General features: G+C 41.1%; 1 protein-coding gene across 7 annotated transcripts; it reads left to right on the forward strand.

Moving 5' to 3' along the window:
* Positions 1-2,861: 2,861 nt before the first annotated feature.
* On the forward strand, positions 2,862-26,334 carry ago2 (argonaute RISC catalytic component 2). Of its 7 annotated transcripts, none has more exons than XM_024440904.2 (20): positions 2,862-3,333; positions 4,605-4,652; positions 5,649-5,844; positions 5,970-6,090; positions 6,827-7,008; positions 7,384-7,520; positions 7,858-8,010; positions 8,248-8,335; positions 8,587-8,734; positions 9,412-9,531; positions 10,190-10,312; positions 11,153-11,289; positions 11,511-11,695; positions 12,742-12,901; positions 13,575-13,665; positions 14,066-14,272; positions 14,621-14,755; positions 14,863-14,964; positions 16,557-16,756; positions 16,942-26,334. In XM_024440904.2, the coding sequence occupies exons 1-20, from the start codon at positions 3,309-3,311 to the stop codon at positions 17,048-17,050; spliced, it is 2,667 nt and encodes an 888-aa protein (XP_024296672.1). In that variant the 5' UTR covers positions 2,862-3,308; the 3' UTR covers positions 17,051-26,334. The 7 variants fall into 7 exon arrangements, with proteins under 7 accessions (XP_024296672.1, XP_024296675.1, XP_024296674.1 ...); XM_024440907.2 differs by having other exon boundaries at positions 14,066-14,260; XM_024440906.2 differs by having other exon boundaries at positions 11,156-11,289.
* The last annotated feature ends 215 nt before the right edge of the window (positions 26,335-26,549 follow it).

Below are 26,549 nucleotides of genomic sequence, written 5' to 3' on the forward strand. Positions count from 1 at the left end.
ATACTGTACCCACTGTATCTAAATACTGTATATACCTACTGCCCTACTGTACCTACTGTATGTACCTACCTCCCCCTACTGTACTGTACAGTTGTGGCCAAAAGTTTTGAGAATGACACAAATATACATTTTCACAAAGTCTTCTGCCTCAGTGTCATTAGATATTTTTGTCAGATGTTACTATGGAATACTGAAGTGTAATTACAAGCATTTCATGAGTGTCAAAGGCTTTTATTGACAATTACATGAAGTTGATGCAAAGAGTCAATATTTGCAGTGTTGACCCTTCTTTTTCAAGACCTCTGCAATCCGCCCTGTCATGCTGTCAATTAACTTCTGGGCCACATCTTGACTGATGGCAGCCTATTCTTGCATAATCAATGCTTGGAGTTTGTCAGAATTTGTGGGTTTTTGTTTGTCCACCCGCCTATTGAGGATTGACCACAAGTTCTCAATGGGATTAAGGTCTGGGGAGTTTCCTGGCCATGGACCCAAAATATCGATGTTTTGTTCCCCGAGCCACTTAGTTATCACTTTTGCCTTGTGGCAAGGTGCTCCATCATGCTGGAAAAGGCATTGTTCGTCACCAAACTGTTCCTGGATGGTTGGGAAAAGTTGCTCTCGGAGGATGTGTTGGTACCATTCTTTATTCATGGCTGTGTTCTTAGGAAACATTGTGAGTGAGCCCACTCTCTTGGCTGAGAAGCAACCCCACACATGAATGGTCTCAGGATGCTTTAGTGTTGGCATGACACAGGATTGACGGTAGCGCTCACCTTGTCTTCTCCGGACAAGCTTTTTTCCGGATGCCCCAAACAATCGGAAAGGGGATTCATCAGAGAAAATGACTTTACCCCAGTCCTCAGCAGTCCAATCCTGTACCTTTTGCAAATATCAGTCTGTCCCTGATGTTTTTCCTGGAGAGAAGTGGCATCTTTGCTGCCCTTCTTGACAACAGGCCATCCTCCAAAAGTCTTCGCCTCACTGTGCGTGCAGATGCACTCACACCTGCCTGCTGCCATTCCTGAGCAAGCTCTGTACTGGTGGTGCCCCGATCCAGCAGCTGAATCAACTTTAGGAGATGGTCCTGGCGATTGCTGGACTTTCTGGGGCGACCCTGAATCCTTCTTCACAACAATTGAACCGCTCTCCTTGAAGTTCTTGATGATCCGATAAATGGTTGATTTAGGTGCAATCTTACTGGCAGCAATATCCTTGCCTGTGAAGCCCTTTTTGTGCAAAGTAATGATGATGGCAAGTGTTTCCTTGCAGGTAATCATGGTTGACAGAGGAAGAACAATGATTCAAATCACCACCCTCCTTTTGAAGCTTCCAGTCTGTTATTCGAACTCAATCAGCATGACAGAGTGATCTCCAGCCTTGTCCTAGTCAACCCTCACACATGTGTTAACGAGAGAATCACTGACATGATGTCAGCTCGTCCTTTTGTGGCAGGGCTGAAATGCAGTGGAAATGTTTTTTGGGGATTCAATTGCATGGCAAAAAGTTACTTTGCAAATAATTGCAATTAACCTGATCACTCTTCATAACATTCTGGAGTATATGCAAATTGCCATCATACAAACTGAGGCAGGAGACTATGTGAAAATTAATATTTGTGTCATTCTCAAAACTTTTGGCCGCGACTGTACATACTTCTCTTTCTGTACCTGCTGTGCCTACCTACTGTAATAATGTACCTGCTGTACCTACTGTATTTATTTACTGTACCTATTGTATCTAACTACTTCATTTATTTACTACACCTACTGTCTCTACCCACTGTAATAACCTACTGTACCTACCTGCTGTACCTCCCTACTGTACCTACTCTCCCTATTGTATTGACCTACTATACCTACCACATCTACCTACTGGACCTACTCACCCTACTGTACCTAACTGCCTGGCTGCCTTGCCTACCTACCTTGCATACCTAGCCTGCCTTCCTTGTCTACCTACCTACCCTGCCGACCTGTGTGTACAGTAGGGCAGCCTACTAGCTACAAACATCAATACAATTATCATCCATCCAATATGAATAATTAATGTATTAAAACCTCTTAAGGATCTTCCCCCTTTTTCCCCCAATTTTCGACTAAAATGACATACCCAAGTCTAACTGCCTGTAGCTCAGGCCCTGAAGCAAGGATATGCATATTATTGGTACCATTTGAAAGGAAACACTTTGATGTTTGTGGAAATGTGAAAGGAATGTAGGAGAATATAATGCATTAGATCTGGAAAAAGGTAATACAAAGAAAAAAATCAACCGTTTACATTTTCTTTTGTCCCATCATCTTTGAGAAAGGCCATAATGTATTATTCCAGTACAGTTACAATTTAGATTTTGGCCACTGGATGGCAGCAGTGTATGTGCAAAGTTTTAGACTGATACAATGAACCATTGTATTTCTGTTCAAACTTTTGTATCAAGACTGCCCAAATGTGCCTAATTTGTTTATTAATAACTTTTCATGTTCAAAACTGTGCACTTTCCTCAAACAAGAGCATGGTATTATTTCACTGTAATAGCTACTGTAAATTTGACAGTGCAGTTAGATTAATAAGAATTTAAGCTTTCTGCCAAAATCTGATATGTCTAAGTCCTGGGAAATGTTCTTGTTACTTACAACCTCATGCTAATCGCATTAGCCTACGTTAGCTCAACCGTCCCGCAGGGGACCAACTCCTGAATACGTTTTTTAAAACTAAATGGCAGCCATTCGGTGATTGTGGATCTTCATGGTGGTTTGCAGGTCTTTTGTATAATGCACGAGATTGGTTTATCAGTGATCTTTTTTTTTCAAATACAACATACCCGGAAATGACAGCTGTTTCTTCTTCCTGTGAATGGCATTCGCCAGTGGTCAAATTGAGTAAACAGAAATGTACATTTGGTTGGTAACGTTACAACTCATTTGTTGTCGCACGGTGTTAACATGGCTTGAATTAAATACATTTAATGCATTTTGGTTGATCCATCTTTCCCTGGATTTCGACAAGTTGTAAAATAAAGACGGCCTTGGAAAGAGCGCGCGCGGATAATTGCGGGCTGTGCGTGTGACATCACACATATCCATTACTAGCTCTTCTCGGCATTGCATTTAGGGGGATGGGGCCGTGCAGAGGATGATAGAGCTCTCATGGTGTTGTACTTTACTTCTTGGCTAAATCCTTCCACTTCCTAACCGAGCCACCCACATTGTTTTATATATAGTACCAATTCACGTATGTATTTTGGCGACGTTTGACCGGAGAAAAGTGGAGTATCCGTACGACCACGGTGCACGCTGAAAAACTACAAAATGTATTCTAGTGGAGCTGCTGGAGGTAAATTGTGCATTGCTAGTTAGCAAGACGGCTAACTATAAGGGTGCTGATTTGTATGTCGTTGGTATCTTCAATCATTTGCATGATGGTTTGTTTTCATTTTGTAACATTGTTCGCCAACCACAATATAAATTCAAAATAACATTTCAACCTAGTTAGCTAGATCTTGTTAGCAATCATTGCCACCGTTTTCCCGGCCTGTTGTTACTGTAGCTTTTAGCTATGAACGTTGACCTGGCTAATGATAGCTGGAAGTCGATTAACTTGTTGTTTAAGTCCAATCCTAAAGTAAGATTAATTTGGGCAAATTAGCGAACAATTACTTTGAACAAGTTCTAGAAAGAATTCGACCATCAAATAGTTGGTCTTAAGTAGCCATCTTGCTAGCTAACGTTTGCTAGCTCAGATGAACACATTGTTTGCTAGCTAGCTAGGTTAGTCATATTCCCTTAGCCAACCGCGGCTTGTTAGCCTTTTCAAATGTTAGCTAGCTAGCTAACTGGTTTGCATGCTGACCAGCTTACACTATTTAGCTACTTTTTAGCCATTTGCTTGTTGTGACTAGTTATATTTTCGAGGCTGTTTGAAAAAAAGTTATTCTCTATTCTCTCGTTTAACTAGTTAACGGTACTATTATGGGGACCAGTCAACTTGCTATGAATTGAGCAAACATCGATAATTTAGTTATGCATCCTTTGCTAAGTTATTGTTAGTGAGTTGAAATTGGTAATGAATTGAAACTAGCTATTAGTGAGTTGAAACTAGCTAATATATTATCCTAGTAGTAGCATATTGTTCATTCCTCCTAGTTTTTTCAAAGTGGAGCAAGTTTGGGTGAATTTAAAATTAGCTAGAAAATAAAATTGCACCACTGATATGCCTGTTGACTAACTTTTTTTGGTTGACTATGTCCTACCCTCCACTTATTGAGAATGATAGTGATACGTTTCAAGAAGATGAGTGGTTTAGGAGTGGTCAGACTTTCAGATTGCTTGTTGATAAGGGAGTAGAAAAATCGCCCAGCAGTTGTAGCTACATGACCCTGTTCTAAGGCTGATAAGGAGGCAAGGCATTTAGAAATAGTTAGCTAACTATGCAGGAATAAAGTATAGGGAATACAAATGTACATGAAGAATGACGTGACATGGTTTCCTTTGGGCATTTTCAAAAGGAGTAATATCTAAGAATACTACAAAACATTTTGATCCATTCAGCCTTCATTTGACTCATTGTGAGACATGTCAATTGACCACCCTTTTCTTCTTTTCTAGCTGCTGAGATGCTTGAACCACCTCACTCCTCGGGGTCAATTGGCTCTGGTAAGCTTCTTTCACACCAGTATAAGTCTAGCACTATGTTTGTACCGCCAGCCTACTATACCCCACAGTATGCATTTTGTTTTCTCCTGTCCCCCGGACTGCTGTAATTTAAATGTCTTGATTCTGCCATGCAAATACGGCAAGTATAATTGTAGGAATCAATTGGATAAAGTGTTTACCAGCAATAAAGAACAGACTGCACTGAAGCACTAGGCATATATTTTCCAATGCACTGATTTGCATCTTACAATATGTCCTGAATATCAGACCCCTGAAATCCCCTCTTTCTACTAAATATTACAGCAGATATTCAGACATTCTGATTTGAAATGGAGAGACATCCTATAATAGTTCACTCTTCATAGAGGCGTAGCTAGTTGAGAGAACAAATATCCACCGGGAAAAGTCAGCTCAAGGAAAGACTGCATTTTTCTGATAAACTTTCCTGGTATTTTTCCCTGCCACATTAACAATGTCTTAATCATGCGTTAAGACTCACAAGGACATTCCACTTGTTCTCTTCAGTGACTTATTGGACATGACAGTTTGTACTGTATAGCTAGCTAGTGTGCATTGTTAAAGTCAAAAGGGAGTTATGGGGATTCAAAGAGCTGGAGAACAGAGATAAGATGTCAAGAGGGAGTATGTTCAGACATGTTCCTCCATGACCTCAAGACCCCAGACTAAAGATGCCTGTTCGCAGAACGAACAGTCAAACTCGGCCAGGGCTCACCAACCAAATAGTTTAAGCATGGCAGCAAAATGTATTGAGCATCTATTCACATTCTAGAAAATAATATTTCACTTTCAAGTGTGAAAGAACAATCTTGTGAGTTACCCTAATATAGCCTGGTCCCAGGTCTGTTTGTTGTCTTTCCAACCCATGACCATGATCATAGGAGTTGGTAGAACTTCTCAAAGTTCTGGGACCAGGCTAAACTACCTGTTTTGTATGTGCAGTTATTAACTTGTTTCTTTGTTTGCTTCCTACCCCTGACCCCTCTGATCCAGATCCCCCGTCTCCCCCAGTGCCAGAGTATGTGTTCAAACCCCCCTCGCGGCCAGACTTTGGCACCATGGGCAGGACAATCAAACTGCAGGCCAACTTCTTTGAGATGGAGATCCCGAAACTGGAGGTCTACCACTACGACATTGACATCAAGCCAGAGAAATGCCCCAGAAGGGTCAACCGGTATGGAGCCGTTTTAATTGGTTTACAGGCTTTCACCTGAGCGAAATAACTAGTAGGCTATTGTCTAGTTAATGACGTTTTGTTCTGTATTGATAAAGTCTAACACGCTCCATTTGTGTTCTCAGGGAAATTGTGGAGCACATGGTACAGCACTTTAAAACGCAGATCTTTGGGGATCGAAAGCCAGTGTATGACGGGAGGAAGAATCTCTACACAGCCATGCCCTTACCTATAGGCAGGGACAAAGTAAGTCTCCCTGTCTGACCAGAGGTGTCTTATGTGAAGGCCCCTATGTTTTGGGACAGCTGTGATTACACGCAATGTGATATTATGTACACTCAGTGGCCAGTTTATTAGGCACACCCATCTAGTACTGTGTCAGAACCCCTTTTGCCTCCAGAACAGCACAAATTCTTGGTTTTGTACCCAAATTCTTGGAATTGTACCCAAATTGTTATCAGATCTTCAACTGAATCCTAAATATCAGATAAAGGGAATCTGAGTGAACAAATAACACAATTACATGTTTATTTCATAAATAAAGTTATGCAACACGCAATGCCCCGGTGTAAAAAAACAAATGGCCCCCTTACACTCAATAGCTGGTTGTGCCACCTTTAGTTACAATGACTCCAACCAAATGCTTCCTGTAGTTGTTAATCAGTCTCTCACATCACTGGAGGAATTTTGGCCCAGTCTTGTATGCAGAACTGCTTTAACTCCGCAACCTTCGTGGGTTTTCAAGCATGAAATGCTCGTTTCAAGTTATGCCACATCTCAATTGGGATTAGGTCTGGACTTTGACTAGAACATTTCAAAATTTCAAATTTGTTGCTTTTGAATCTTTTCATATTGAGATGATTGTGTTGGATGATTTGTATTGCTGCACTTCAGCTCACAGATGGATGGCCTAACTTTCTCCTGTAGAGTTTTCGGATGCAGCCTATTTTAAACGCACCAAAACACCTGTGTCCCCAAACAGGTGGAGCTGGAGGTGACCATCCCAGGCGAGGGGAAAGACCGGAACTTCAAAGTGGCCATAAAGTGGGTGTCCTGCGTCAGTCTGCAAGCTCTTCAAGAAGCCCTGTCTGGACGACTGCCAAACATCCCCTTTGAGACCATCCAGGCCCTGGACGTGGTCATGAGACATTTGCCCTCTATGAGGTCAGTGTTTTCCCCTTTAGAAAAATTAGTATATTTTTGGTATGTAATATTGGTATTTAATGGTGGTATTTAGTTACAGCACATACATAGTTATCAAACAAATGTTCTCGTGCAAATGGACTTGATCAAACCAGTAAATGCGTCCACACACCTAATATGTCCCTCTATCCCAAGACATTTCTTCTATCTTTCCTTCAAACATGGTCACAAATTCACAAATCAGTTTTCTTTGTACCCACCAAAGCCTTACAATCCCCATTCACTTCTAGTATATTTCTCCCTGTGGGTTATGCACATTCCTCTCTCCTTGTCTATTTGTAAAGCCAATTTCAGTTGAGCTATTAATCACATTTTCCTCCCACCTTCTTCCAACAGGTACACCCCTGTCGGACGTTCTTTCTTCACCCCCTCAGAGGGATGCTCCAACCCCCTGGGTGGGGGCAGGGAGGTCTGGTTTGGGTTCCACCAATCGGTTAGGCCTTCCCTGTGGAAGATGATGCTAAACATTGACGGTAGGTTTCACTCTGCAAATGGCTGTAAGGAATGTACCATTTGGAACACAACCAAAGTGTCAGACTAGAGTATGTCTCTGTGTGTGACTGGAAGGAGGATAGTACTGGGAATCTCATTCCATGGTAGGTTTCAGTCAGTAAATAAGTGACGTTGATTAAGCTCTCCCTAAAGTGCTGATTTGGGTGGAAATTGTACTTTTGTGGTAATGCCATTATGGTAGGTTGCACTCATTTTAGCAATGGGTTTACACTTTTAGGACCAATGGCAAGTTACAGTATGTATCTGGAAGGAGGATAGGCCTGACTCTGTGCTGTGCTTGGTGTTTTGTTTTTGCAGTGTCGGCCACCGCCTTCTACAAGGCCCAGCCTGTGATTGAGTTCATGTGTGAGGTTTTGGATTTCAAAAGTATCGAAGAACAACAGAAACCCTTAACCGACTCCCAGAGAGTAAAGTTTACCAAGGAAATCAAAGGTAATCATTCATTACCAGGTAATCAATAGTTGCGTTGTGTTGGTTGTTTTGTCTGTCTGAGTGGAAATATTTGAAAATACTTATATCCAAAAATTCTGTACTATAACATATAACTGTTGCTATGATGCATGCATCTTTTGTGTATTGACTTAAAATCTTAATCTGACTTGAAATCAGAGTAGAATGTGATAAAATAGTAAACTTGTTGTCCACAGAATATGTGAATCTGACCATTTATCTTGTTGTGATTCTCAGGTCTGAAGGTTGAGATCACTCATTGTGGTCAGATGAAACGGAAGTACAGAGTATGTAATGTTACCAGAAGACCGGCCAGCCACCAGACGTAAGAAAGAACACACTAAAATATTCACAACAGCCTCAATTCCTTTAGTTTCCTGTGATGTAAACATGACTGGTTTGTTTAGGGATGTGATAGAAACAAACCTAATATTAACATGTTTTACACATCATTAATGCGCAGGTTAGGAGCAGATCTCAATCAAGTTAAACAGAAATCCCCACTTGGTCTTGGATTTCTCTGAAAATCCATTTAAACTTTTTTTCTTTTTGGTTCGCTCATCTGTTTGACCTCAGGTTTCCACTGCAGCAGGAGAATGGCCAGACCATAGAATGCACAGTAGCGCAGTACTTCAAAGACAAGTACAAACTCATACTGCGCTACCCCCACCTCCCCTGTCTACAGGTCGGACAGGAGCAGAAACACACCTACCTCCCCCTCGAGGTCAGTCGGCAGTCTCCCCTTACAACTTGTTGATGGTTTACTGCTGGGTTTAAGTTGTTACAAAGAATGAGGACCCGGGCGGTATTATAGAATCCCTGCTTTACCATTACTTCGACAGACGATGCACAAGAGTATATGTTTTAGTAATTAGCAGACCCTCTTATCCAGAGTGACTTACAGTAGTGAGTGCGTATGTTTTCGTATTGGTCCCCCGTGAGAATCGAACCCACGACCCTGGCGTTGCAAGCGCCATGCTCTACCAACTGAGCCACATGGGACATCATCGTGTCAGGTAGCTCAGAAGTGTTTTAAAACCTGCCACACTTCCTTTGAATCAGCTGTCTTTTTCCTAGGAGAAAAGACATGCACACATAAACATGATATGCTTCTCATCCTTTTATCTAGAAAATGCATTGAACAAATAGGTTTTCAGCCACTTTACACATTTATAAATGTAATTTGCCTGACGCGTGAGTGGAGGAGTCTCATTTCATACAAGTGCATTTGTTTCCTCTCCTTTATGATCTTTGGCCCTTTTCAAAAGGAGGCAAGGAGAGAACTGAGGCTTTAGCTTAACCAATTGACAATCTCCATATACAAGACTATTCTCTGGCTGAGGCCTTTGTGATGTGTCCCTGGTGTTAGTAATAAAGCTGTGTTGTAATGTATGTGTCTAGGTCTGTAACATAGTGGCTGGCCAGCGGTGCATCAAGAAGCTGACCGACAATCAAACATCCACTATGATCCGTGCCACAGCCCGATCGGCACCTGACCGTCAGGAAGAGATCAGCAAACTGGTAAAGAGCGTTAACTGACTTGGGAGAGTAAACTCAAACACAGTGCGTCTTGAAAGCTACTTTTATGACCTTGAAATGATCTATTAGGATGTACATTGACTCTGAACGGCTGTGATTTAACTATTGATGGCCTGACCATATGTGAATGTTTTCATTCAGGCTGTCTTTCCAAAGTCCTAGTGTGTGTGTATATAAACAGTGATGTAAAAGCACTTCATTATTTATTATATTTTTGCAGACTTTTACTTCACTACATTCCTAAAGAAAATCCTCCATACATTTTCCCTGACACCCAAAAGTACTCACACTTTGACAGGAAAATGGTCCAATTCACACACTTATCAAGAGAACATCCTTGGTCATCTACTGCCTCTGAACTGGAGGACTCACTAAACACGTGCTTCATTTGTAAATTATGTCTGAGTGTTGGTGTGCCCCTAGCTATCCACCAATAAATTAAAAAAATAAATTGTGCATTTTAGCAATTCCATTTACTTTTGATACTTAGGTATATTTAAAACCAAATACTTTTAGGCTTTTACTCAAGTAGTATTTTACTGGATGACTTACATGAGTCATTTTCTATTTGAGTACTTTCTCCACAACTGTATATAAACACTCTGAATTATTACCACTGAACCTTTTTCTCTCTTTTCAGATGAGAAGTGCCAACTTTAACAATGATCCTTACGTGCGTGAGTTTGGGGTGATGGTGAGGGATGAGATGACCGAGGTGAACGGCAGAGTCCTCCAGGCCCCATCCATCCTCTATGGAGGGCGGGTAGGTTTCTCTTATTTAAGATGGGTTGGGTTAATCCTGGTCCTGGGAACCCAAAGGGGTACACATGATTGTTTTTATACTAACAAGTACACAACTGATTCAAATGATCAACTAATTACCAAGCTTTTAATCAGGTGTGTAGTGCTAAGGCAAAAACCTGACATTATATAAACTGCACTGATGAACAACAATTCTTTACGTATATTATGGAAACTTTGATCACTCCAAATAATTAAGTTACGTCACTTGTATTTTGAATCAGCCTTCTAATGTGAAACATCCCATTTAAGCCAGGTGTACACAACTCAATTTTGGCCCTGATTTTTAGCTGTCCCAGCGACAAAATCCCCATGTCGTTGCCTACTCAGGATGTGTCTCACCAACGCAGATTTAATGTGACTACCACTAGTATGCGTCTTGCCTTTAGCCAAAGTGTCAGTTACAGCAGTTACAGCTCAATGTTATTTAAATTCAAATGATGACTAGACATTTCAACTCTGTATGGCAAGTGTGAATGTCTGACTCAAAGTTTGAGGCTGCTTTGAGCCACAGCACATTGGAGCTACGTTTAATCTAATCACATTGTTTTGGCGAGACATCGTGATATCAAATCCTCACCGACCAAGTGAAGTCTTGCAGGGTGACCTCGGTCTGTGCCACATCGCTTAGTATTGCACCACTATGTTGGCAACACAAACAAAAACTACAGGAATGCCAGTTGTTTAATGCGAGGGTCAGCGATGTTAGGATTTTGACTCATGTAGTGTACACCCGGCTTAATTTGTCCCATTCAGACAACTATTTGTCTCTGACCCTTATCTCGTCTTCCTTTTACTCAAGCAGAATAAAGCAATAGCAACTCCCATCCAGGGAGTGTGGGACATGAGGAACAAGCAGTTCCACACTGGCATAGAGATCAAGGTGTGGGCCATCGCCTGCTTCGCCCCACAGAGACAGTGTACTGAACTCCTGCTTAAGTAAGAACTGCTGCTGCCAGGAGCCCTTAGGAGCCTCAATAACCATCGTGGGGGGTGTTTATACTTGGATGTTTTTTTTAAGTTAAAGTATTTTTCAATTTCTGAAACTTTCTTCTGTGTTAGCCTGCTTATGATTTCAATCTACACTATTTTTGGAATCCAATAAAGAGTTAGAACACTTGTATTGTGTTTTTGTACCTTCTAACCTGTTTCTCTCTCAGGGCGTTCACAGACCAGCTGCGTAAGATCTCTCGCGACGCGGGGATGCCCATCCAGGGCCAACCCTGTTTCTGTAAGTATGCTCAGGGGGCGGACAGCGTGGAGCCCATGTTCAAACACCTGAAGTACACCTACCAGGGCCTGCAGCTGGTGGTGGTCATCCTGCCTGGGAAGACACCCGTCTATGGTGAGGAAACTGGAAACTATACTGTACAAAAATATAAACTCAACAATTTTCACGGTACAGTTCATATGAGGAAATCAGTCAATTGAAATAAATTAATTAGGCCCTAATCTATTGATTTCACATGACTGGGAATAGATTTGCACATGTTGGTCACAGATACCTTAAAAAAAATGCATCTCTAAAATGCAATTGTGTTCATTGTCTATAGTTAATGCTTGCCCATACCATAACCCCACTACCACCATGGGGCACTTTGTTCACAATGTTGACATCAGCAAAACGCTCGTTGTCGTTCCCCCCCCTCCCCACACACATGGTCTGCGGTTGTGAGGACGTACTGACAAATTCTCAAAAACGGCGGAGGTGTCTTATGGTAGAGAAATAAACATTAAGTTATCTGGCAACAGCTCAGGTGGACATTCCTGCAGTCAACATGCCAATGGCATGCTCCCTCAACTTGAGACATCTGGCATTGTTACGTGACACAACTGCACATTTTAGTGGCCTTCTATTGTCCCCAGCACAAGCTGCACCTGTGTAAGGATCATGTTTAATCACCTTGATATACCACACCTGTCAGGTGGATGGATTATCTAGGCAAAGGAGAAATGATCATTAACAGATGTAAAAATATTTGTGGCCAAAATTTTAGATAAGCTTTTTGTTATGGGATCATTTCAGCTCATGAGACAAGGGCCAAATCTTCACATTTTGTGTTGTATATTTTTGGTCAGTATATGTTCCTAAGTCAATGAATGTCACTGTTTATAACTCTGCCTCTAAATCCTATTGGTTCAGTTAGTGCTGTGCTCTATAAACTGTTCTGGATTATATGTTCAACTGTATGAAAGCAAATTTCACATGATCTTTCTACCTTACACTTTGACATTTTAGTCATTTAGCAGACACTCTTATCCAAAGTGACTTAAATTAGTGCATTCATAAACCAATTCAGAATTCATTGCAAAACGTAAACTAGCTGTATACATCTCCTGTTGTGCTGACATAGCCTTTCTCCCTCCCTCCCCTGCTTCTCTGTGGGCTAGCTGAGGTGAAGCGTGTTGGTGACACTGTGCTGGGCATGGCCACTCAGTGTGTCCAGGTCAAGAATGTTCAGAAAACCACTCCCCAGACCCTCTCTAACCTCTGCCTGAAGATCAACGTCAAGCTGGGCGGGGTCAACAACATCCTCCTCCCACAGGGCAGGTCAGTGCAGAACCTCTCATTGTCATCGCTATGAATACTTGCTGGTTTACTGTTAATGTCCAACAGTATTGTACTCTGCATTCGGTTAAAATGTATAAACATGGGCCTCCCGGGTGGTGCAGTGGTCTAGGGCACTGCAGTGCTAGCTGTGCCACCAGAGAATCTGGGTTCGCTCCCAGGCTCTGTCACAGCCGGCCGCGACCGGGAGGCCCGTGGGGCGATGCACAATTGGCCTAGCGTCGTCCGGGTTAGGGAGGGTTTGGCCGGTAGGGATATCCTTGTCTCATCGCGCACTAGCGACTCCCGGGCGCAGTGCACGCTAACCAGGTCGCCAGGTGCACGGTGTTTCCTCCGACACATTGGTACGGCTGGCTTCCGTGTTGGATGCGCGCTGTGTTAAGAAGCAGTGCAGCTTGGTTGGGTTTCGGAGGACGCATGGTTTTCGACCTTCGTCTCTCCCGAGCCCGTACGGGAGTTGTAGTGATGAGACAAATGGTAACTAGAAGCGGATAGTAACTACTGACAATTGGATACCAGTCTACTCATTCTACACGCTATAAGTGAAAAGTCAAGTCAGTCTCATCCGGCCATCCATGTATATGTCCGTTCTTCTGTTCACACGTCTTCTGTGATGATGGCTCTGGTTAATCTTGTGGGTGTCTGTTCTTCCCAGGCCCCTGGTGTTCCAGCAGCCAGTCATCTTCCTGGGTGCTGATGTCACTCACCCTCCTGCTGGAGATGGGAAGAAACCCTCCATCGCTGCAGTAAGTCAGACAGAGCAGACGCTCCACAGGACCTTGTCACCTACCAGGGACTGTAGGGGTGCATCTCAATAGTCTACAGTAGTTTATTTTACCCACAGAACCATGTTTCTGCTAGGGAGTAGGGGTGCAATAGTCTACAGTGGTGTCCTTTACAATGTCCAACATCTGAAATGGAGAGAACTGAGGGAATCAATAGCCTACATTGCTCACTGACCAGCTTTGACCTGACTTTCAAAACAGCCAAAAAATAAATGATCTTAAGTGTGCTCTGCGCTTCCTCTGGGATGCTCTTCCTCCTGATGAATCCCTACATGACTCCATCTGACCTATCCCTCTAGTGAAAATCCTGATGTGTATGATTGTATATTGTCCTGATCACATCCCTGTTCCTCTTTTCTAGGTGGTGGGGAGCATGGACGCCCACCCCAGCCGCTACTGTGCCACAGTGCGGGTGCAGCAGCATCGCCAGGACATCATCCAGGACCTGGCCACAATGGTCAGAGAGCTGCTCATCCAGTTCTATAAGTCCACCCGCTTCAAGCCCACACGGATCATCTACTACCGCGACGGCATATCTGAGGGCCAGTTCAACCAGGTTAGACTTGAGGTAGACTTGAGGAAATAGGATTTCAATTCAATTGCATGATCTGTAATTGTACTGTACTGGTTGTGAGTGAAGGATTTTCTGCTATTTTTTGTTTTTTTTTGTTTCTGTTTCTATTGGTTACTGTCCCAATTTACTTTACAATTTCATATCAGGTATTTCAGATTTTTAAAACTTTTTAACCAAAAAGAAAGTTAAAACGCTTTAAAAAAATCCCAGCTGTGTTTCTGTTTCTATTAGTAAGCGTTCCGATTCTGAATTGCCCGCTCTATCATTTCCCCCCTGATTTGTATAGTGACGTGTGGGAGTTACTGTTTTTAAACTGTAGCTGTCGTTTTGGGTTTTATCCAGGTGCTCCAACATGAGTTACTGGCAATCCGTGAGGCCTGCATCAAACTGGAGAAGGACTACCAGCCCGGTATCACCTTCGTGGTGGTGCAGAAGAGACACCACACTCGACTGTTCTGCATGGACAGAAACGAGAGGGTTCGACATCTCTCCAATTCCTACTGACCACTATTATTACTGTAAAAGAAACTTCTATGAAATGCCTACATCGTGATATTATATGATTCTTAATGTGTTTTGTTCAGGTTGGTAAGAGTGGCAACATCCCTGCAGGCACCACAGTGGACACCAAAATCACTCACCCATCAGAGTTTGACTTCTACCTGTGTAGCCACGCTGGCATTCAGGTAGGGACCAGCCAAATGGCTAGGGTACAATTTCTGACACAACCCAGGACACTGTAGAGCTAGCAAGTGAAGGGACTATTCTGGAAGAGAGCCTACCTCCAGCTTTACTAATACTAAACTCAGCAAAAAAAGAAACATCCCTTTTTCAGGACCCTGTCTTTCAAAGATAATTTGTAAAAATCCAATTTTAACTTCACAGATCTTCACTGTAAACACTGTTTCCCATGCTTGTTCAATGAACCATGAACATGCACCTGTGGAACGGTTGTTAAGACACTAACAGCTTATAGACGGTAGGCAATTAACTTAACTTAGGACACTAAAAAGGCCTTTCTACTGACTCTGGAAAAACACAAAGAATGATGCCCAGGGTCCCTGCTCATCTGCGTGAACATGCCTTAGGCATGCTGCAAGGAGGCATGAGGACTGCAGATGTGTCCAGGGCAATAAATTGCAATGTCCGTACTGTGAGACGCCTAAGACAGTGCTACAGGACGAACAGCTGATCGTCCTTGCAGTGGCAGACCATGTGTAACAACACCTGCACAGGATCGGGACATCTGAACATCACACCTGCGGGACAGGTACAGGATGGCAACAACTGCCTGAGTTACACCAGGACTGCAACAATCCTTCCATCAGTGCTCAGACTGTCCGCAGTAGGCTGAGAGAGGCTGGACTGAGGGCTTGTAGGCCTGTTGTAAGGCAGGTCCTCACCAGACATCACCGGCAACAACGTCGCCTATGGGCACAAACCCACCGTCGTTGGACCAGACAGGCCTGACAAAAAGTGCTCTTCACTGATGAGTTGCGATTTGGTCTCGCCAGGGGTGATGGTTGGATTCGTGTTTATCGTCGAAGGCATGAGCGTTACACCGAGGCCTGTACTTTGGAGCGGGATTAATTTGGAGGTGGAGGGTCCGTCATGGTCTGGGCCGTGTGTCACAGCATCATCGGACTGAGCTTGTCCTTGCAGGCAATCTCAACGCTGTGCGTTACAGGGAAGACCTCAGTGGTCAGCCTTGGCCAGCAAAGAGCCCGGATCTCAATCCCATTAAGCACGTCTGGGACCTGTTCTATTGGAGGGTGAGGGCTAGGGCCATTCCCCCCCAGAAATGTCTGGGAACTTGCAGGTGCTTTGGTGGAAGAGTGGGGCAACATCTCACAGCAAGAACTGGCAAATCTGGTGCAGTCCATGAGGAGATGCGCTGCAGTACTTAATGCAGCTGGTGGCCACACCAGATACTAACTTATGTTTATTTGTTGATTTTCCCCCCCCCCTTTTTCAGGGACAAACTATTTAATTTCTGTTAGTCACATGTCTGTGGAACTTGTTCAGTTTGTCTCAGTTGTTGAATCTTATGTTCACACATCTACACGTGCTAATTAAGTTTGCCGAAAATAAACGCAGTTGACAGTGAGGACGGTTCTTTTTTTGCTGAGTTTGTGCTTCTGAGACAGATGTAGTTTCACTGCTCTAAATGTTTTTATAATTGGGATGTTAAACATTTATAGGCTGTTATACTTTGGTTGAGCTAAATGACATGCATTACCACTAAACATGATTTAATAATGGTAATACCTTTCCCCAGGGGACCAGCCGACCGTCCCATTACCACGTGCTGTGGGATGACAACCATTTCACCTCGGACGAGCTGCAGGTGCTAACCTACCAGCTGTGCCACACCTATGTGCGCTGCACCCGCTCAGTGTCCATCCCTGCACCAGCCTACTACGCCCACCTGGTGGCATTCCGTGCCCGTTATCACCTGGTGGATAAGGAGCATGACAGGTAAGAGACCACGTCTGATGTTGACCATGGCCCTGTTCTGATAACCTATTCAAAATACCTCCTTATTTCCATTGTATCGCTGTACCATTCAAACTGTGACAGGTTAGTGATTACCAGGAAGTGATGAAGGAGAATTTAAAATTGAGACTGAATAATTCTAACTCTTCCCATTGTAATCATTCTAGTGCGGAGGGCAGTCACACGTCGGGACAGAGCAATGGGCGTGACCAGCAGGCTTTGGCCAAGGCAGTTCAGATCCACCAGGACACACTGCGCACTATGTACTTCGCCTGAAGCACCGGGGGCGGGCATTGGTGAGACAGACCCAACAGGGAAGAAGCCCTCTCTCCTCCCACCTAACCCTCTTACTGTATCAGGTGTGGGCGCTAAGTGGGTTTGTCGTCTTGTCTCTCCCTGCCAGTAAGGGGGAATGATACCAAACAAATTAGGGAGGTTTTTTTTTCTCCAAAATGTCCACAATTATTTTCAAACATGCATACAAAACCGCTTTCTCCCCCCCCCTTCCTGGCCTATCCCTGGTCATTATTAGGCAGTACTATGTAAAATTATTCCTCAGAAATGGGTTGTGGTGGAGTGGACTCGTTTATTTTACATGTTGTACATTTGTTTGTATTTGTAAATGTGGGGGAGAGATTTGTATTACTTTTCTTTACACTGACAGTTGGAAATACTTGTATCAAACTAAGGGGCGGTATCATCACACTTTGGTGGTGTTTAGACACTATACAGTTTTCTGAAGGGGTCTCCAGGGTTGAAAGGAGGTGGGGATATCAAAGACGAGAACGGTCCGATATAGGTTTATAATCATTCTTACTCTTCACGACTTTATTTATCAGCCAATCAAAGCAAAGTGCACTGACCAGGACTTAAGTACACAAGTACTTAACATCTTATCTTTTCATTTGTATGTACTATGAATTTAACAGGCTTGGATACAGTACCAGCCTCAAGAGTATTTGTCCTCCAACACTGGTGACCAACACGTTTTTATGCTGCATCTGATGACCGCTAAGCAAGTCATTTTTGTATTAGATTTTCATTAGACTTTGAAACTGTTAACACTTATTTTTTATCAAGACTTATACAAATCAATAATATGAAATTGTAACGACAGCAATTTTTGCTGTCTTGCCTTTTACTTGGACTGGGTTGTTTTGTCAATCTATGGCCAGTGTGGCCAGCGAATAGATTTACTAATAGAATGGGACTGGTTCCCAACAGACACCTTTTGTGTTCTCTGAGCCACATTACATGTGAAGACATCTACATTGGGGGGGGTGTCAAGTCTCTTGAAATGAAATCTGTTGTCTCGTTTTAGTGTCCCCCTTATTTTCATGCAATCTATTTTACGAATTTGTGCGTAGATGACTTACACGTTCGATTTAAGCATTTGGATATTGTTAACCCTATCTAGTTTTCTTTATGGTTTTATGGCAGCGAAATGGTTTTCTCCCGACTGGGGGGGTGGTATAGTTGTAATGCTGTCATCTTGTAGTACAGTTGATGTATGAATCGGTATAGTAGAGTGAAGCCTGTGATGTCAATGTCACACGTGTAGGTACTGAACTGAAGATGAGGTGGGGTTCTATTGGGGGAGAAAAGATTCCAGAGACTGCTAGATATTTTCTCTTTGTTATTCCTCTAAAAAAAAGGGAGCAATTATGCTATTCTACTAGTCGAGCAAAGTTGTACTTTTTAATTTTTTTTTTTACCGCAAGTAGTTTAATTGTGGGCTTTGTATCATAGCCTCATTGGATATAGGGTATATTTTGAATACGCTTTTAGAAGAGAATGCTAAAATGATAGAAGAAATTTTTCAAAACGATTGTCTGGTATGTAGTTATAAAGAATATTAAAAAAAAAAAAAAATTACAAAAAAAAAAAGTTTATGCAGAGCTTGCATGAAGAAATTGTAATGCCTTCCAAAATGTTTTTTATTCCTTTTTCTGTTCTCCTTAGTAATGACATTTTAGCAGGGGTTTTTCATATAGCTTAGATTGGCTGGCTTTTATCTCGCTCTTTTCTAACTATGCATTGTTTTTAACCAAGAGATTTTAGCAGTGACCTTTCCCAAATATGAATTTAGGACATTTGTAGAGTAGTAGTTTTTTTGTTGCTTGGTGCGTTTTAATAGCATTTGTAGTGCTTCTTCCCTAGACCTTTAATGGTATGGGAGGGTTGTGTTGTCATTTGTATTGTATATTTGATGGCACAAAAATTCGGTATATACTTTATAGAACACACATCACTCTTCTTAGCCAAACAAGATTACATATTTTATACAAAATTCATGTCCTAAAGAAACTGAAGCACAAGATACATTTTTAATTCCAGGTGCTCGACTTTCTCTTTCACTAATGTCACCTTAAATCTCAATGGACTTGTCCAAGATGCTCTTCACTTGCCATAAGTATGGTAATAGACGCAGAAGTGGTTTTGAAAACTTTTTTTTTTTTCTCTCTACCTTAATGACATACATTTCTCATTACCTTTAAAGTCATCCGAAGTCCGACTGACTGTGGAGCATTCTTAGAAATCAAGTACTTGATATTTACTTGGTTTTTTCCTTTTTCTTTGCTGGTCTCGCGATTTGTAAATTGATGCATTTTTTGATAGTAGTGAACATAAATTCCATTGATTGGTCAAGCCAAGCAGGAGACCCGGACATACATTATGTGCAATTGTGTTGAAATGGCTGTGTGTTCTACCTCTTGTTACCTGTTCAAGTGTTATGGTAACGTCACACTGTTGGTCATTTCTTCATAATTACACAGGATATTATCTGGTTGTCATGTGTTTAAACCTTTCATGTATGACAGTCAGTGAACATGCGTTCTGTAGTCATAGTTTCATAGTTCTTGAGTGGGATCTTAAATCTTGTTCAAGATGTTTCCAAAACAAACAAAAAAGTGATTTGAGAGCAAATTTGATCGTAACAAGCTTTTTATTTTAATTGTTTTCTGCGCCAATGCATTCATGTTTAGCACCTCATTGCATATCTTTGGAGATGGATGGAGTTGCCTAACAGTGTTGTAAACATGTTGGTAAAGCCAAGGCTAATAATTTAGCTGCTCACCCACAATTTGATGATTAGTATTGTTCATTGACATTTTTCTTTTAAGCTATTTGCTTAATACTTTTGAATATGCAACATGTACTGCTCTGCTCCCATAGATACATACACATGGGGTACATAGAAAGGCATCTCCCATGTTGCTTTAATTGGGTTCATTGAATGAAATGTTGTTTTTGGAATGCGTCGTCTTAGCTCCCCTCATTGTTGTCTCACATTTGATTCATATTTGCTACAGTCAACCCAACAGATGGCAGGTTTTAGTTAATACAGTTCAAGTAGACATGATTGATAACATGAGTTGCTGTGTTAACTAATCAAGCATGATTTGTTGTAGGGTGCACTGGTCAATACAGCATGTTTGCTTGTCCATTGAATTGTGAACATTCTCCTTTCAATATGGCTAAAGCTCAACTTTTCATACTACCTTTTTTCATCCGTTTTCCCTCCCTGAAGTCTGCCTTGCCTTTTTGTTCACCCTAAACTTGTTTCTTGGGAGATGTGGTCTTGTTACTGCTTATTTGTGTTTTAAGTTACTTATTTATACACAGCACCTTGGATTATACCAGACCTGTACAGCATTGCTTTTCCTGAAAATATCCAAAACATTTGATGTTATTTTGCACTAAAATAAAAACCCTTTTGGAGCTGTAGTATAGTCACTAGTTTATTGTCTGAGAGAAAATGAGACCAGATCAGCTGGTGATATGATGCATCATGAGTCTCAATACCAGGCTAGTTTGTCTGAGACCATACCAAGTCATTGCATTGACAACTGGTCCCAGATTACACACAATCAAATTGTATTGGTCACATACACGTGTTTAGCAGATGTTGTAGGAAATGCTTGTTTCTAGCTCCAACAGTGCAGTAATATCTAACCATTTCCCAACGTATACCCAATACACACATCTAAGTAAGGAACGGGGTTAAGAATGTATACATATACAGACTAGCAATGTCAGCGGCATAGACTATGATACAGTATATACAGATGAGTAATGCAACATATGTAAACTTTAATAAAGTGGCCAGTGATTTCAAGTCTGTGTATATAGGCAGAAGCCTCTGTGCTAGTGATGGCACACTAAGCCAGACATTCAGATGGTTACACCTAGGCCTGTTTGTCGAGAGGGTTTCTCCCAGCCAGCATGCAGTGGGGATTCACTGAAAATATTGCCTTTTTAACGGCCTCGTCAGATGAATAACTGCCACTGGGTTGTCATTGAATCTCCTCCCAGAAGAGGGTTCATCATTTATTCTATTTTGAGCTTTTGTATTTCTATGGCCATGAAAAGGTTGAGGGAAAACCATATGCAAAACAATAGTCGAAACTGACATTTATCTTACCATGTATTAGGATGATGGGTAGACGTCTGGTAGTTGGAACGTTCTGATTGTTTATCTTATTGGTTGTGTAAATGTGTAGCTATAGTCTGATGCCAAAGTTGTGTGTGTGGAAAAAGGGTCCAGCAAGTTGTTGGTTAAATGTATATTACCTGCGTTGTTGTGGTCGCCAGAATTAGAGAAGTCAGAGGCATCAAAGAATGTGGCAGAATTAGTAGCATATCCGTATGTAGGAGTTGACTGCACACCTTTTTTGATCGGAGAACACCGTGCTATATTTAAGCAATAAGGCACCTCGGGGGTTTGTGGTATACGGCCAATAAACCACAGCTAAGGGCTGTTCTTAGGCGCAACGCATTGCGGAGTGCCTGGACACAGCTCTTAGCCAAGGTATATTGGCCATATACCACAAACCCCCGCGTAGCAATATAAGCTGTTCGTCCCCGATCTGACAAGGTATAATTCTGTCTGCCCTCGGACAAGGCAGTTAACCCACTGTTCCCTAGTAGGCCGTCATTGTTAATAAGAATTTGACATTAACTGACTTGCCTAGTTACAGGTTACATTTAAAACCAACATTAGAGCAGTAAAAATAAATTGTTGGCACACCCATGGTATACGGTCTGATATACCGTGGCTTTCAGCCAATCAGCATTCAGGGCTGGAACCACCCAGCTTTAAACGATTTAGTCTTTGTCATTCAAATCAGGAATGTACGCAAGTGAGAGACAGTTGCCATAGGGAAGTCATCTGTAGATGGAATGTGTATTTGTACAAAATAACATTAAAATCATGCACAGACTATCTCAAGTTAGTAATTATTGCATGAAATCAAGACATGCATATGCATCGTGGGCCGTGAATAACAACTATGTTGATGGGGGTGTTTTCTTGTATTAGAAGGCATATCATGTTAATAGATCATTGGAACTGAACAGTAGCTTTACATTCTAGTCCCAAGCCCTTGCAGGAAAAGGTGCTCTTCATATAAGGCTGAGACTCCAAGTTCTATCAGAAGGTCTTTGTATTATCAATATTTATGATTAAATCGATGTTGAGCATTTGCCACCTGATTTTTGTACTGTCAGTCTAAGTATTTGTGGAAAACAAATCGATAACTAAAGGTTATGAATAATAATAATAGTCTGTCTTATACATAAAATGACAATAGATCCAATATTTATCTTTATCATGCTTATTTGAGTCGTTGGAGTGTGTTTGCGTGACATTTTAAAGGGTATTTGAGATGGTTTAGCTTCTCCATTGCTTAGCTTTACCCTGTAGTAGTTTTCACTTGTATAGCTTTGATTTGGGCAGAACATTGTCTAGATGGGCTGAGTAGTAGTAGTAGTATAGGCTGGCTTTTCTATCCTATCCAGCTAAGGTAATGGCTCCTGTATTACAGAGGAAAGTGAAAATAAACAACGTAAATTACAAAGCGGGTGCTATCTGTGTTCAAACTATTTTATACTGTGGGCAAACAAAAAATATATAAAATCGGATGTGTGTACAGAAAGGCCACTCTCCTTTACCCATCTTCCCTTGAAGGTCTACATTTGAAATAACATCCCTGTTTAGTAGAGAAACTTATTTTCTTAACTCAAATGTAACAATGAATGTACTTACGGCCAGTGTATTTGTAATAAGTTGTATCCACCTGTAATTTATGCTTGTATCCATAATTTTTTTTAATGCATGCTCATTATCCTCAGTCCACAAACCTTAAACTGATTGGCTCCTGAAAGTGGGATAAAGTCCAACTTCAGTCTTTGTTTTCCTAAGTACCTTAGCATAGGCTAACATCACATATTGTCAAATAATTAATTCCCCTTCTGTCATCACATTGAATAGACATGAGTAAGAAACTGATTATAGTCTCATACATCTTGTTCATCAGAAAGCAAAATGTTATCATTTTAATAGTTGATTTCTTAGTTACATTTGAAAGCTATCACGGGAACGTTTAGACTTCTATAAAATAAAACAGTTTTGCTACATAGTGTCACACTGGTGCAAAGATCGGTCCGTTTGATCTTTTTCCTTTGTGTGTGAGATTTTTGTCTTATGCTCGTCTTGGTTCTGATATTCCACTACAGTACACACTAGATAGTCATTTTCCATAAAACTAATGCTGTCTCAGGCAACTAATCCAACATTTTGTGTTGACACCTTGGAATGTCTGCAAATGTCCAAGTTTTTAAGATGCTTATGATCTCTAACATGATGTGATGCTGTCTCAGTGCCATGGCTTCAGCATGTCCTGCTGTGATGAGCGTCCCATATCTTAGTCTTCTCTCCCCCTTGAGTAAACGGCACGATTGTTTTCTAGTGTTCTTCGGTTGAGCTGATTCTAAGCACTAGGCCAGGATTGTCGTTATGCCAAGCTTGACCCCCTATGATCCTATTTAAAAAGAGAACAGAGCCTTCATAGCGCTTCACCAAACAAATGCCATATGTGCATTTAACATGCAGGACTGACATGAATGTGTTATATCCTTCTGAAAGAATTGAGAGCTTCAGAATGACTTGGCTTTTTATATACCAACTTAGTAAACTACCTCAAAACGGTCTCGGGTGCTAGTGTTTATCCCTAATTTATGACGAAGACAAAAATCAATTGTAGTGACCAAACAACATAAGCCAATACTGTGTATTAGACATTATTTTACATCCCAAAAATGTATTACAGATGAACTTTACATACAAAAACAAAGTTCAAAGGACCAAATTTTGTAATTGCAGTTCAAGTCTCTATGTTATTATATATGCATGCGAGTCCTCTTAATTTTTATAACTGTAGTGATAACAAATAACCAATGAACGCTTAGCTAGCAGAAACTGAGTTGGGAGGAGTTCGCGTAGCAATATAAGCTGTAGTCATGACTGGATGATATATTGACGTGCCAATCGAATGGCTATTTATTCGTCCATCTAATCACTTACTATTCCTGCTATACATTTTTGGTAGTATTAAATATAAATAATGGGCTGCAGATGGAGGCTTGTCAATGGGATGATGTATGCAGAGCAATAACTACTGAAGTCCAAGCTAAGGCTGTGATTTGCTTGACTAGGTGTAATGCAAGTCTCACCTAGTGAGCTACATGAACCCTGCCTTGTGATCTAGAGTCAACTACAGCAGGCCTCAGACTCGGTGGCGTCTTTCATTCAGCCTTTAAGAGATGGATGTCTGATAAATGGAATGTACTTGTAGCTTAGCAAACAAATGGTCCACAGTTAAAGCTTACTAAGGGTCTGACACAATCTGCATCTTTAAGTGATTTTATCCAGTACCGCAATAAAACCGCCAAGGCTTTTATTTCATTTTTTGTTGCCCTTTACCAGTTTTAATCTGTTCTTACACCCAGAAAAAGGATAATAACTAACTATCCACATTTGTAATGTTTTAGGGAAGGCTAATATATGTATTTTTGCATGCTACATTCTACGAAGTGAATACATTTGAACTACACTTTCCTCAATGTTTTGTACATTGACATGATATACAGATGTTGCCTACTGGCATATTTCAGTCACTTAAGATAATCTGATAGCCCAATGGAAAGGTACAACAAAGGTATGGAAATTAAATTCCAATTCTCGTGTCATCTGATCTGAAAACATCACATGTTTTTATGGTGTGCCTTTTTAGAGATTTATTTTCCACCAATCCTATTTGAGTTGCTCACCCATATTTGATTTACAGCACCACATAAAATAATTTCCACATTATCATGCAACCTTGAGTGAAGACGCTGCATAGAGTGATCAGTATTTGTTTTGCACTTTCAAAGCAGTTTTTTTTTTAAATGCCAGCTTAAGGCTGGGCAGACAGAAATGTATAAAACACAAGGTATTTTATGCTATCAACATGAATAATATGACTGAAGAGCTTTTCTAAAAAGGTAAAGATATATCTATATATATTCACGAAGTACCTCATAAGCCTGACAAATGCTGCATTGACTTTTCTCATTTTTTATTTTGTCTTCATATTGTCCAATAAAATGTAAATATCCCCTTTGGGAGGTTTGATTGTCACAAGGCTGTGCATATGCCATGCAAAACCAGTTCACTGTCAAACATTTAAATGGTATATTCTGAACCTGAAGCCAAAATAAATGGTTGTGTGAGATTGTGTCATGTATGCACTTTTGTTAAATACATTTATCATCATTCTAAATTGTAGCCACATACTTTCCATGTTTTGCTTGTTAGGATGCTGTGAGTGTCCAAAGAACCCCCAAAAATTGGTGTCAGTCAGGAATTAATGTAATTTTCCATCCACAAAACTATGGAGACTCCATACTGTTCGACATGACCGTTGTCTCCGGTATTGCCATGAGAGGGCTGTATCTGCAACTGTTTGTCCTCCCTATCTTATTCTCCCACACCTTTGTCTTAAGATGGCCTTAGAACTTCAAATGGGGTACCTTCTAGTATATTTGGCCTTAAGTACAAAATTATGCACTAGAAACCATGTCATTGCCACATATCTACCTCCTATGAATGTAAGTGTCCTGAAGATGCAGTCACCTGATTTTAATTTTGTTCTGTTACTCTTTAAAAAAAAATTTTTTTTACGACAATCATCCTTGAATTATCAATTAAATATTTTTGAAAAGCCCTACACTTCCTTATGTCTTGACTTTTCACAGTAAACACTATCCAGGACCTACCATTTCTGTTTTAACCCTTCAAGGATTTTTTTCTTTAAATGTCAATGTAAAAGCGACCAAATGCTTTTTGCAAAGGCAGTCCTGCACAGTACAGTGAACTCAAACCTCCCTCGCGTGTGATTTAGATTTTCAGAGTTTTCTCTATTACCACATGCTAAAATTGAATTTGCTGTCATATCTATCATGGAGAGATCTTTTTGGTGCTGGTTTATTGGTTCGATCCACTGCTAGCAGCTCCTCGTTGTCGAAAGTGTCAGTTTTGATTTCTATTACTTTTTTTGTTAACAATTATGATTACAAACACGAGAGATGCTGTAAAGCCCTGATAGAAAATGTGAATGTTTCATTTAATATAGTTAACTCTGGCTTGACTGTAAATTGCATTAATTCATAAAAATATCAAGTTTCTTAATTTGATGTCTTTTACTATGTATATAAAGATTTGGTTAAAATGTGAATGGTTTAATCTTGTCCCTTGATGTACGTATGAATAACTGGTCATGGTGCTTGTAGGTGGACATTATAGATTCTGCAAGTTAATCATTTAGTATGACACATTTTTGGCTTCATGAACCACATGTTCCCAATGAAATAACACTGTCCATCTCTAGCTGTTTTTGCCATTCCTATTTACTTATGTCAGTGCTAGACTTTTCCAAATACACCTCTTGCC

Source organism: Oncorhynchus tshawytscha, linkage group LG13, assembly GCF_018296145.1.
Source record: "Oncorhynchus tshawytscha isolate Ot180627B linkage group LG13, Otsh_v2.0, whole genome shotgun sequence".
NCBI lineage: Eukaryota > Metazoa > Chordata > Actinopteri > Salmoniformes > Salmonidae > Oncorhynchus > Oncorhynchus tshawytscha.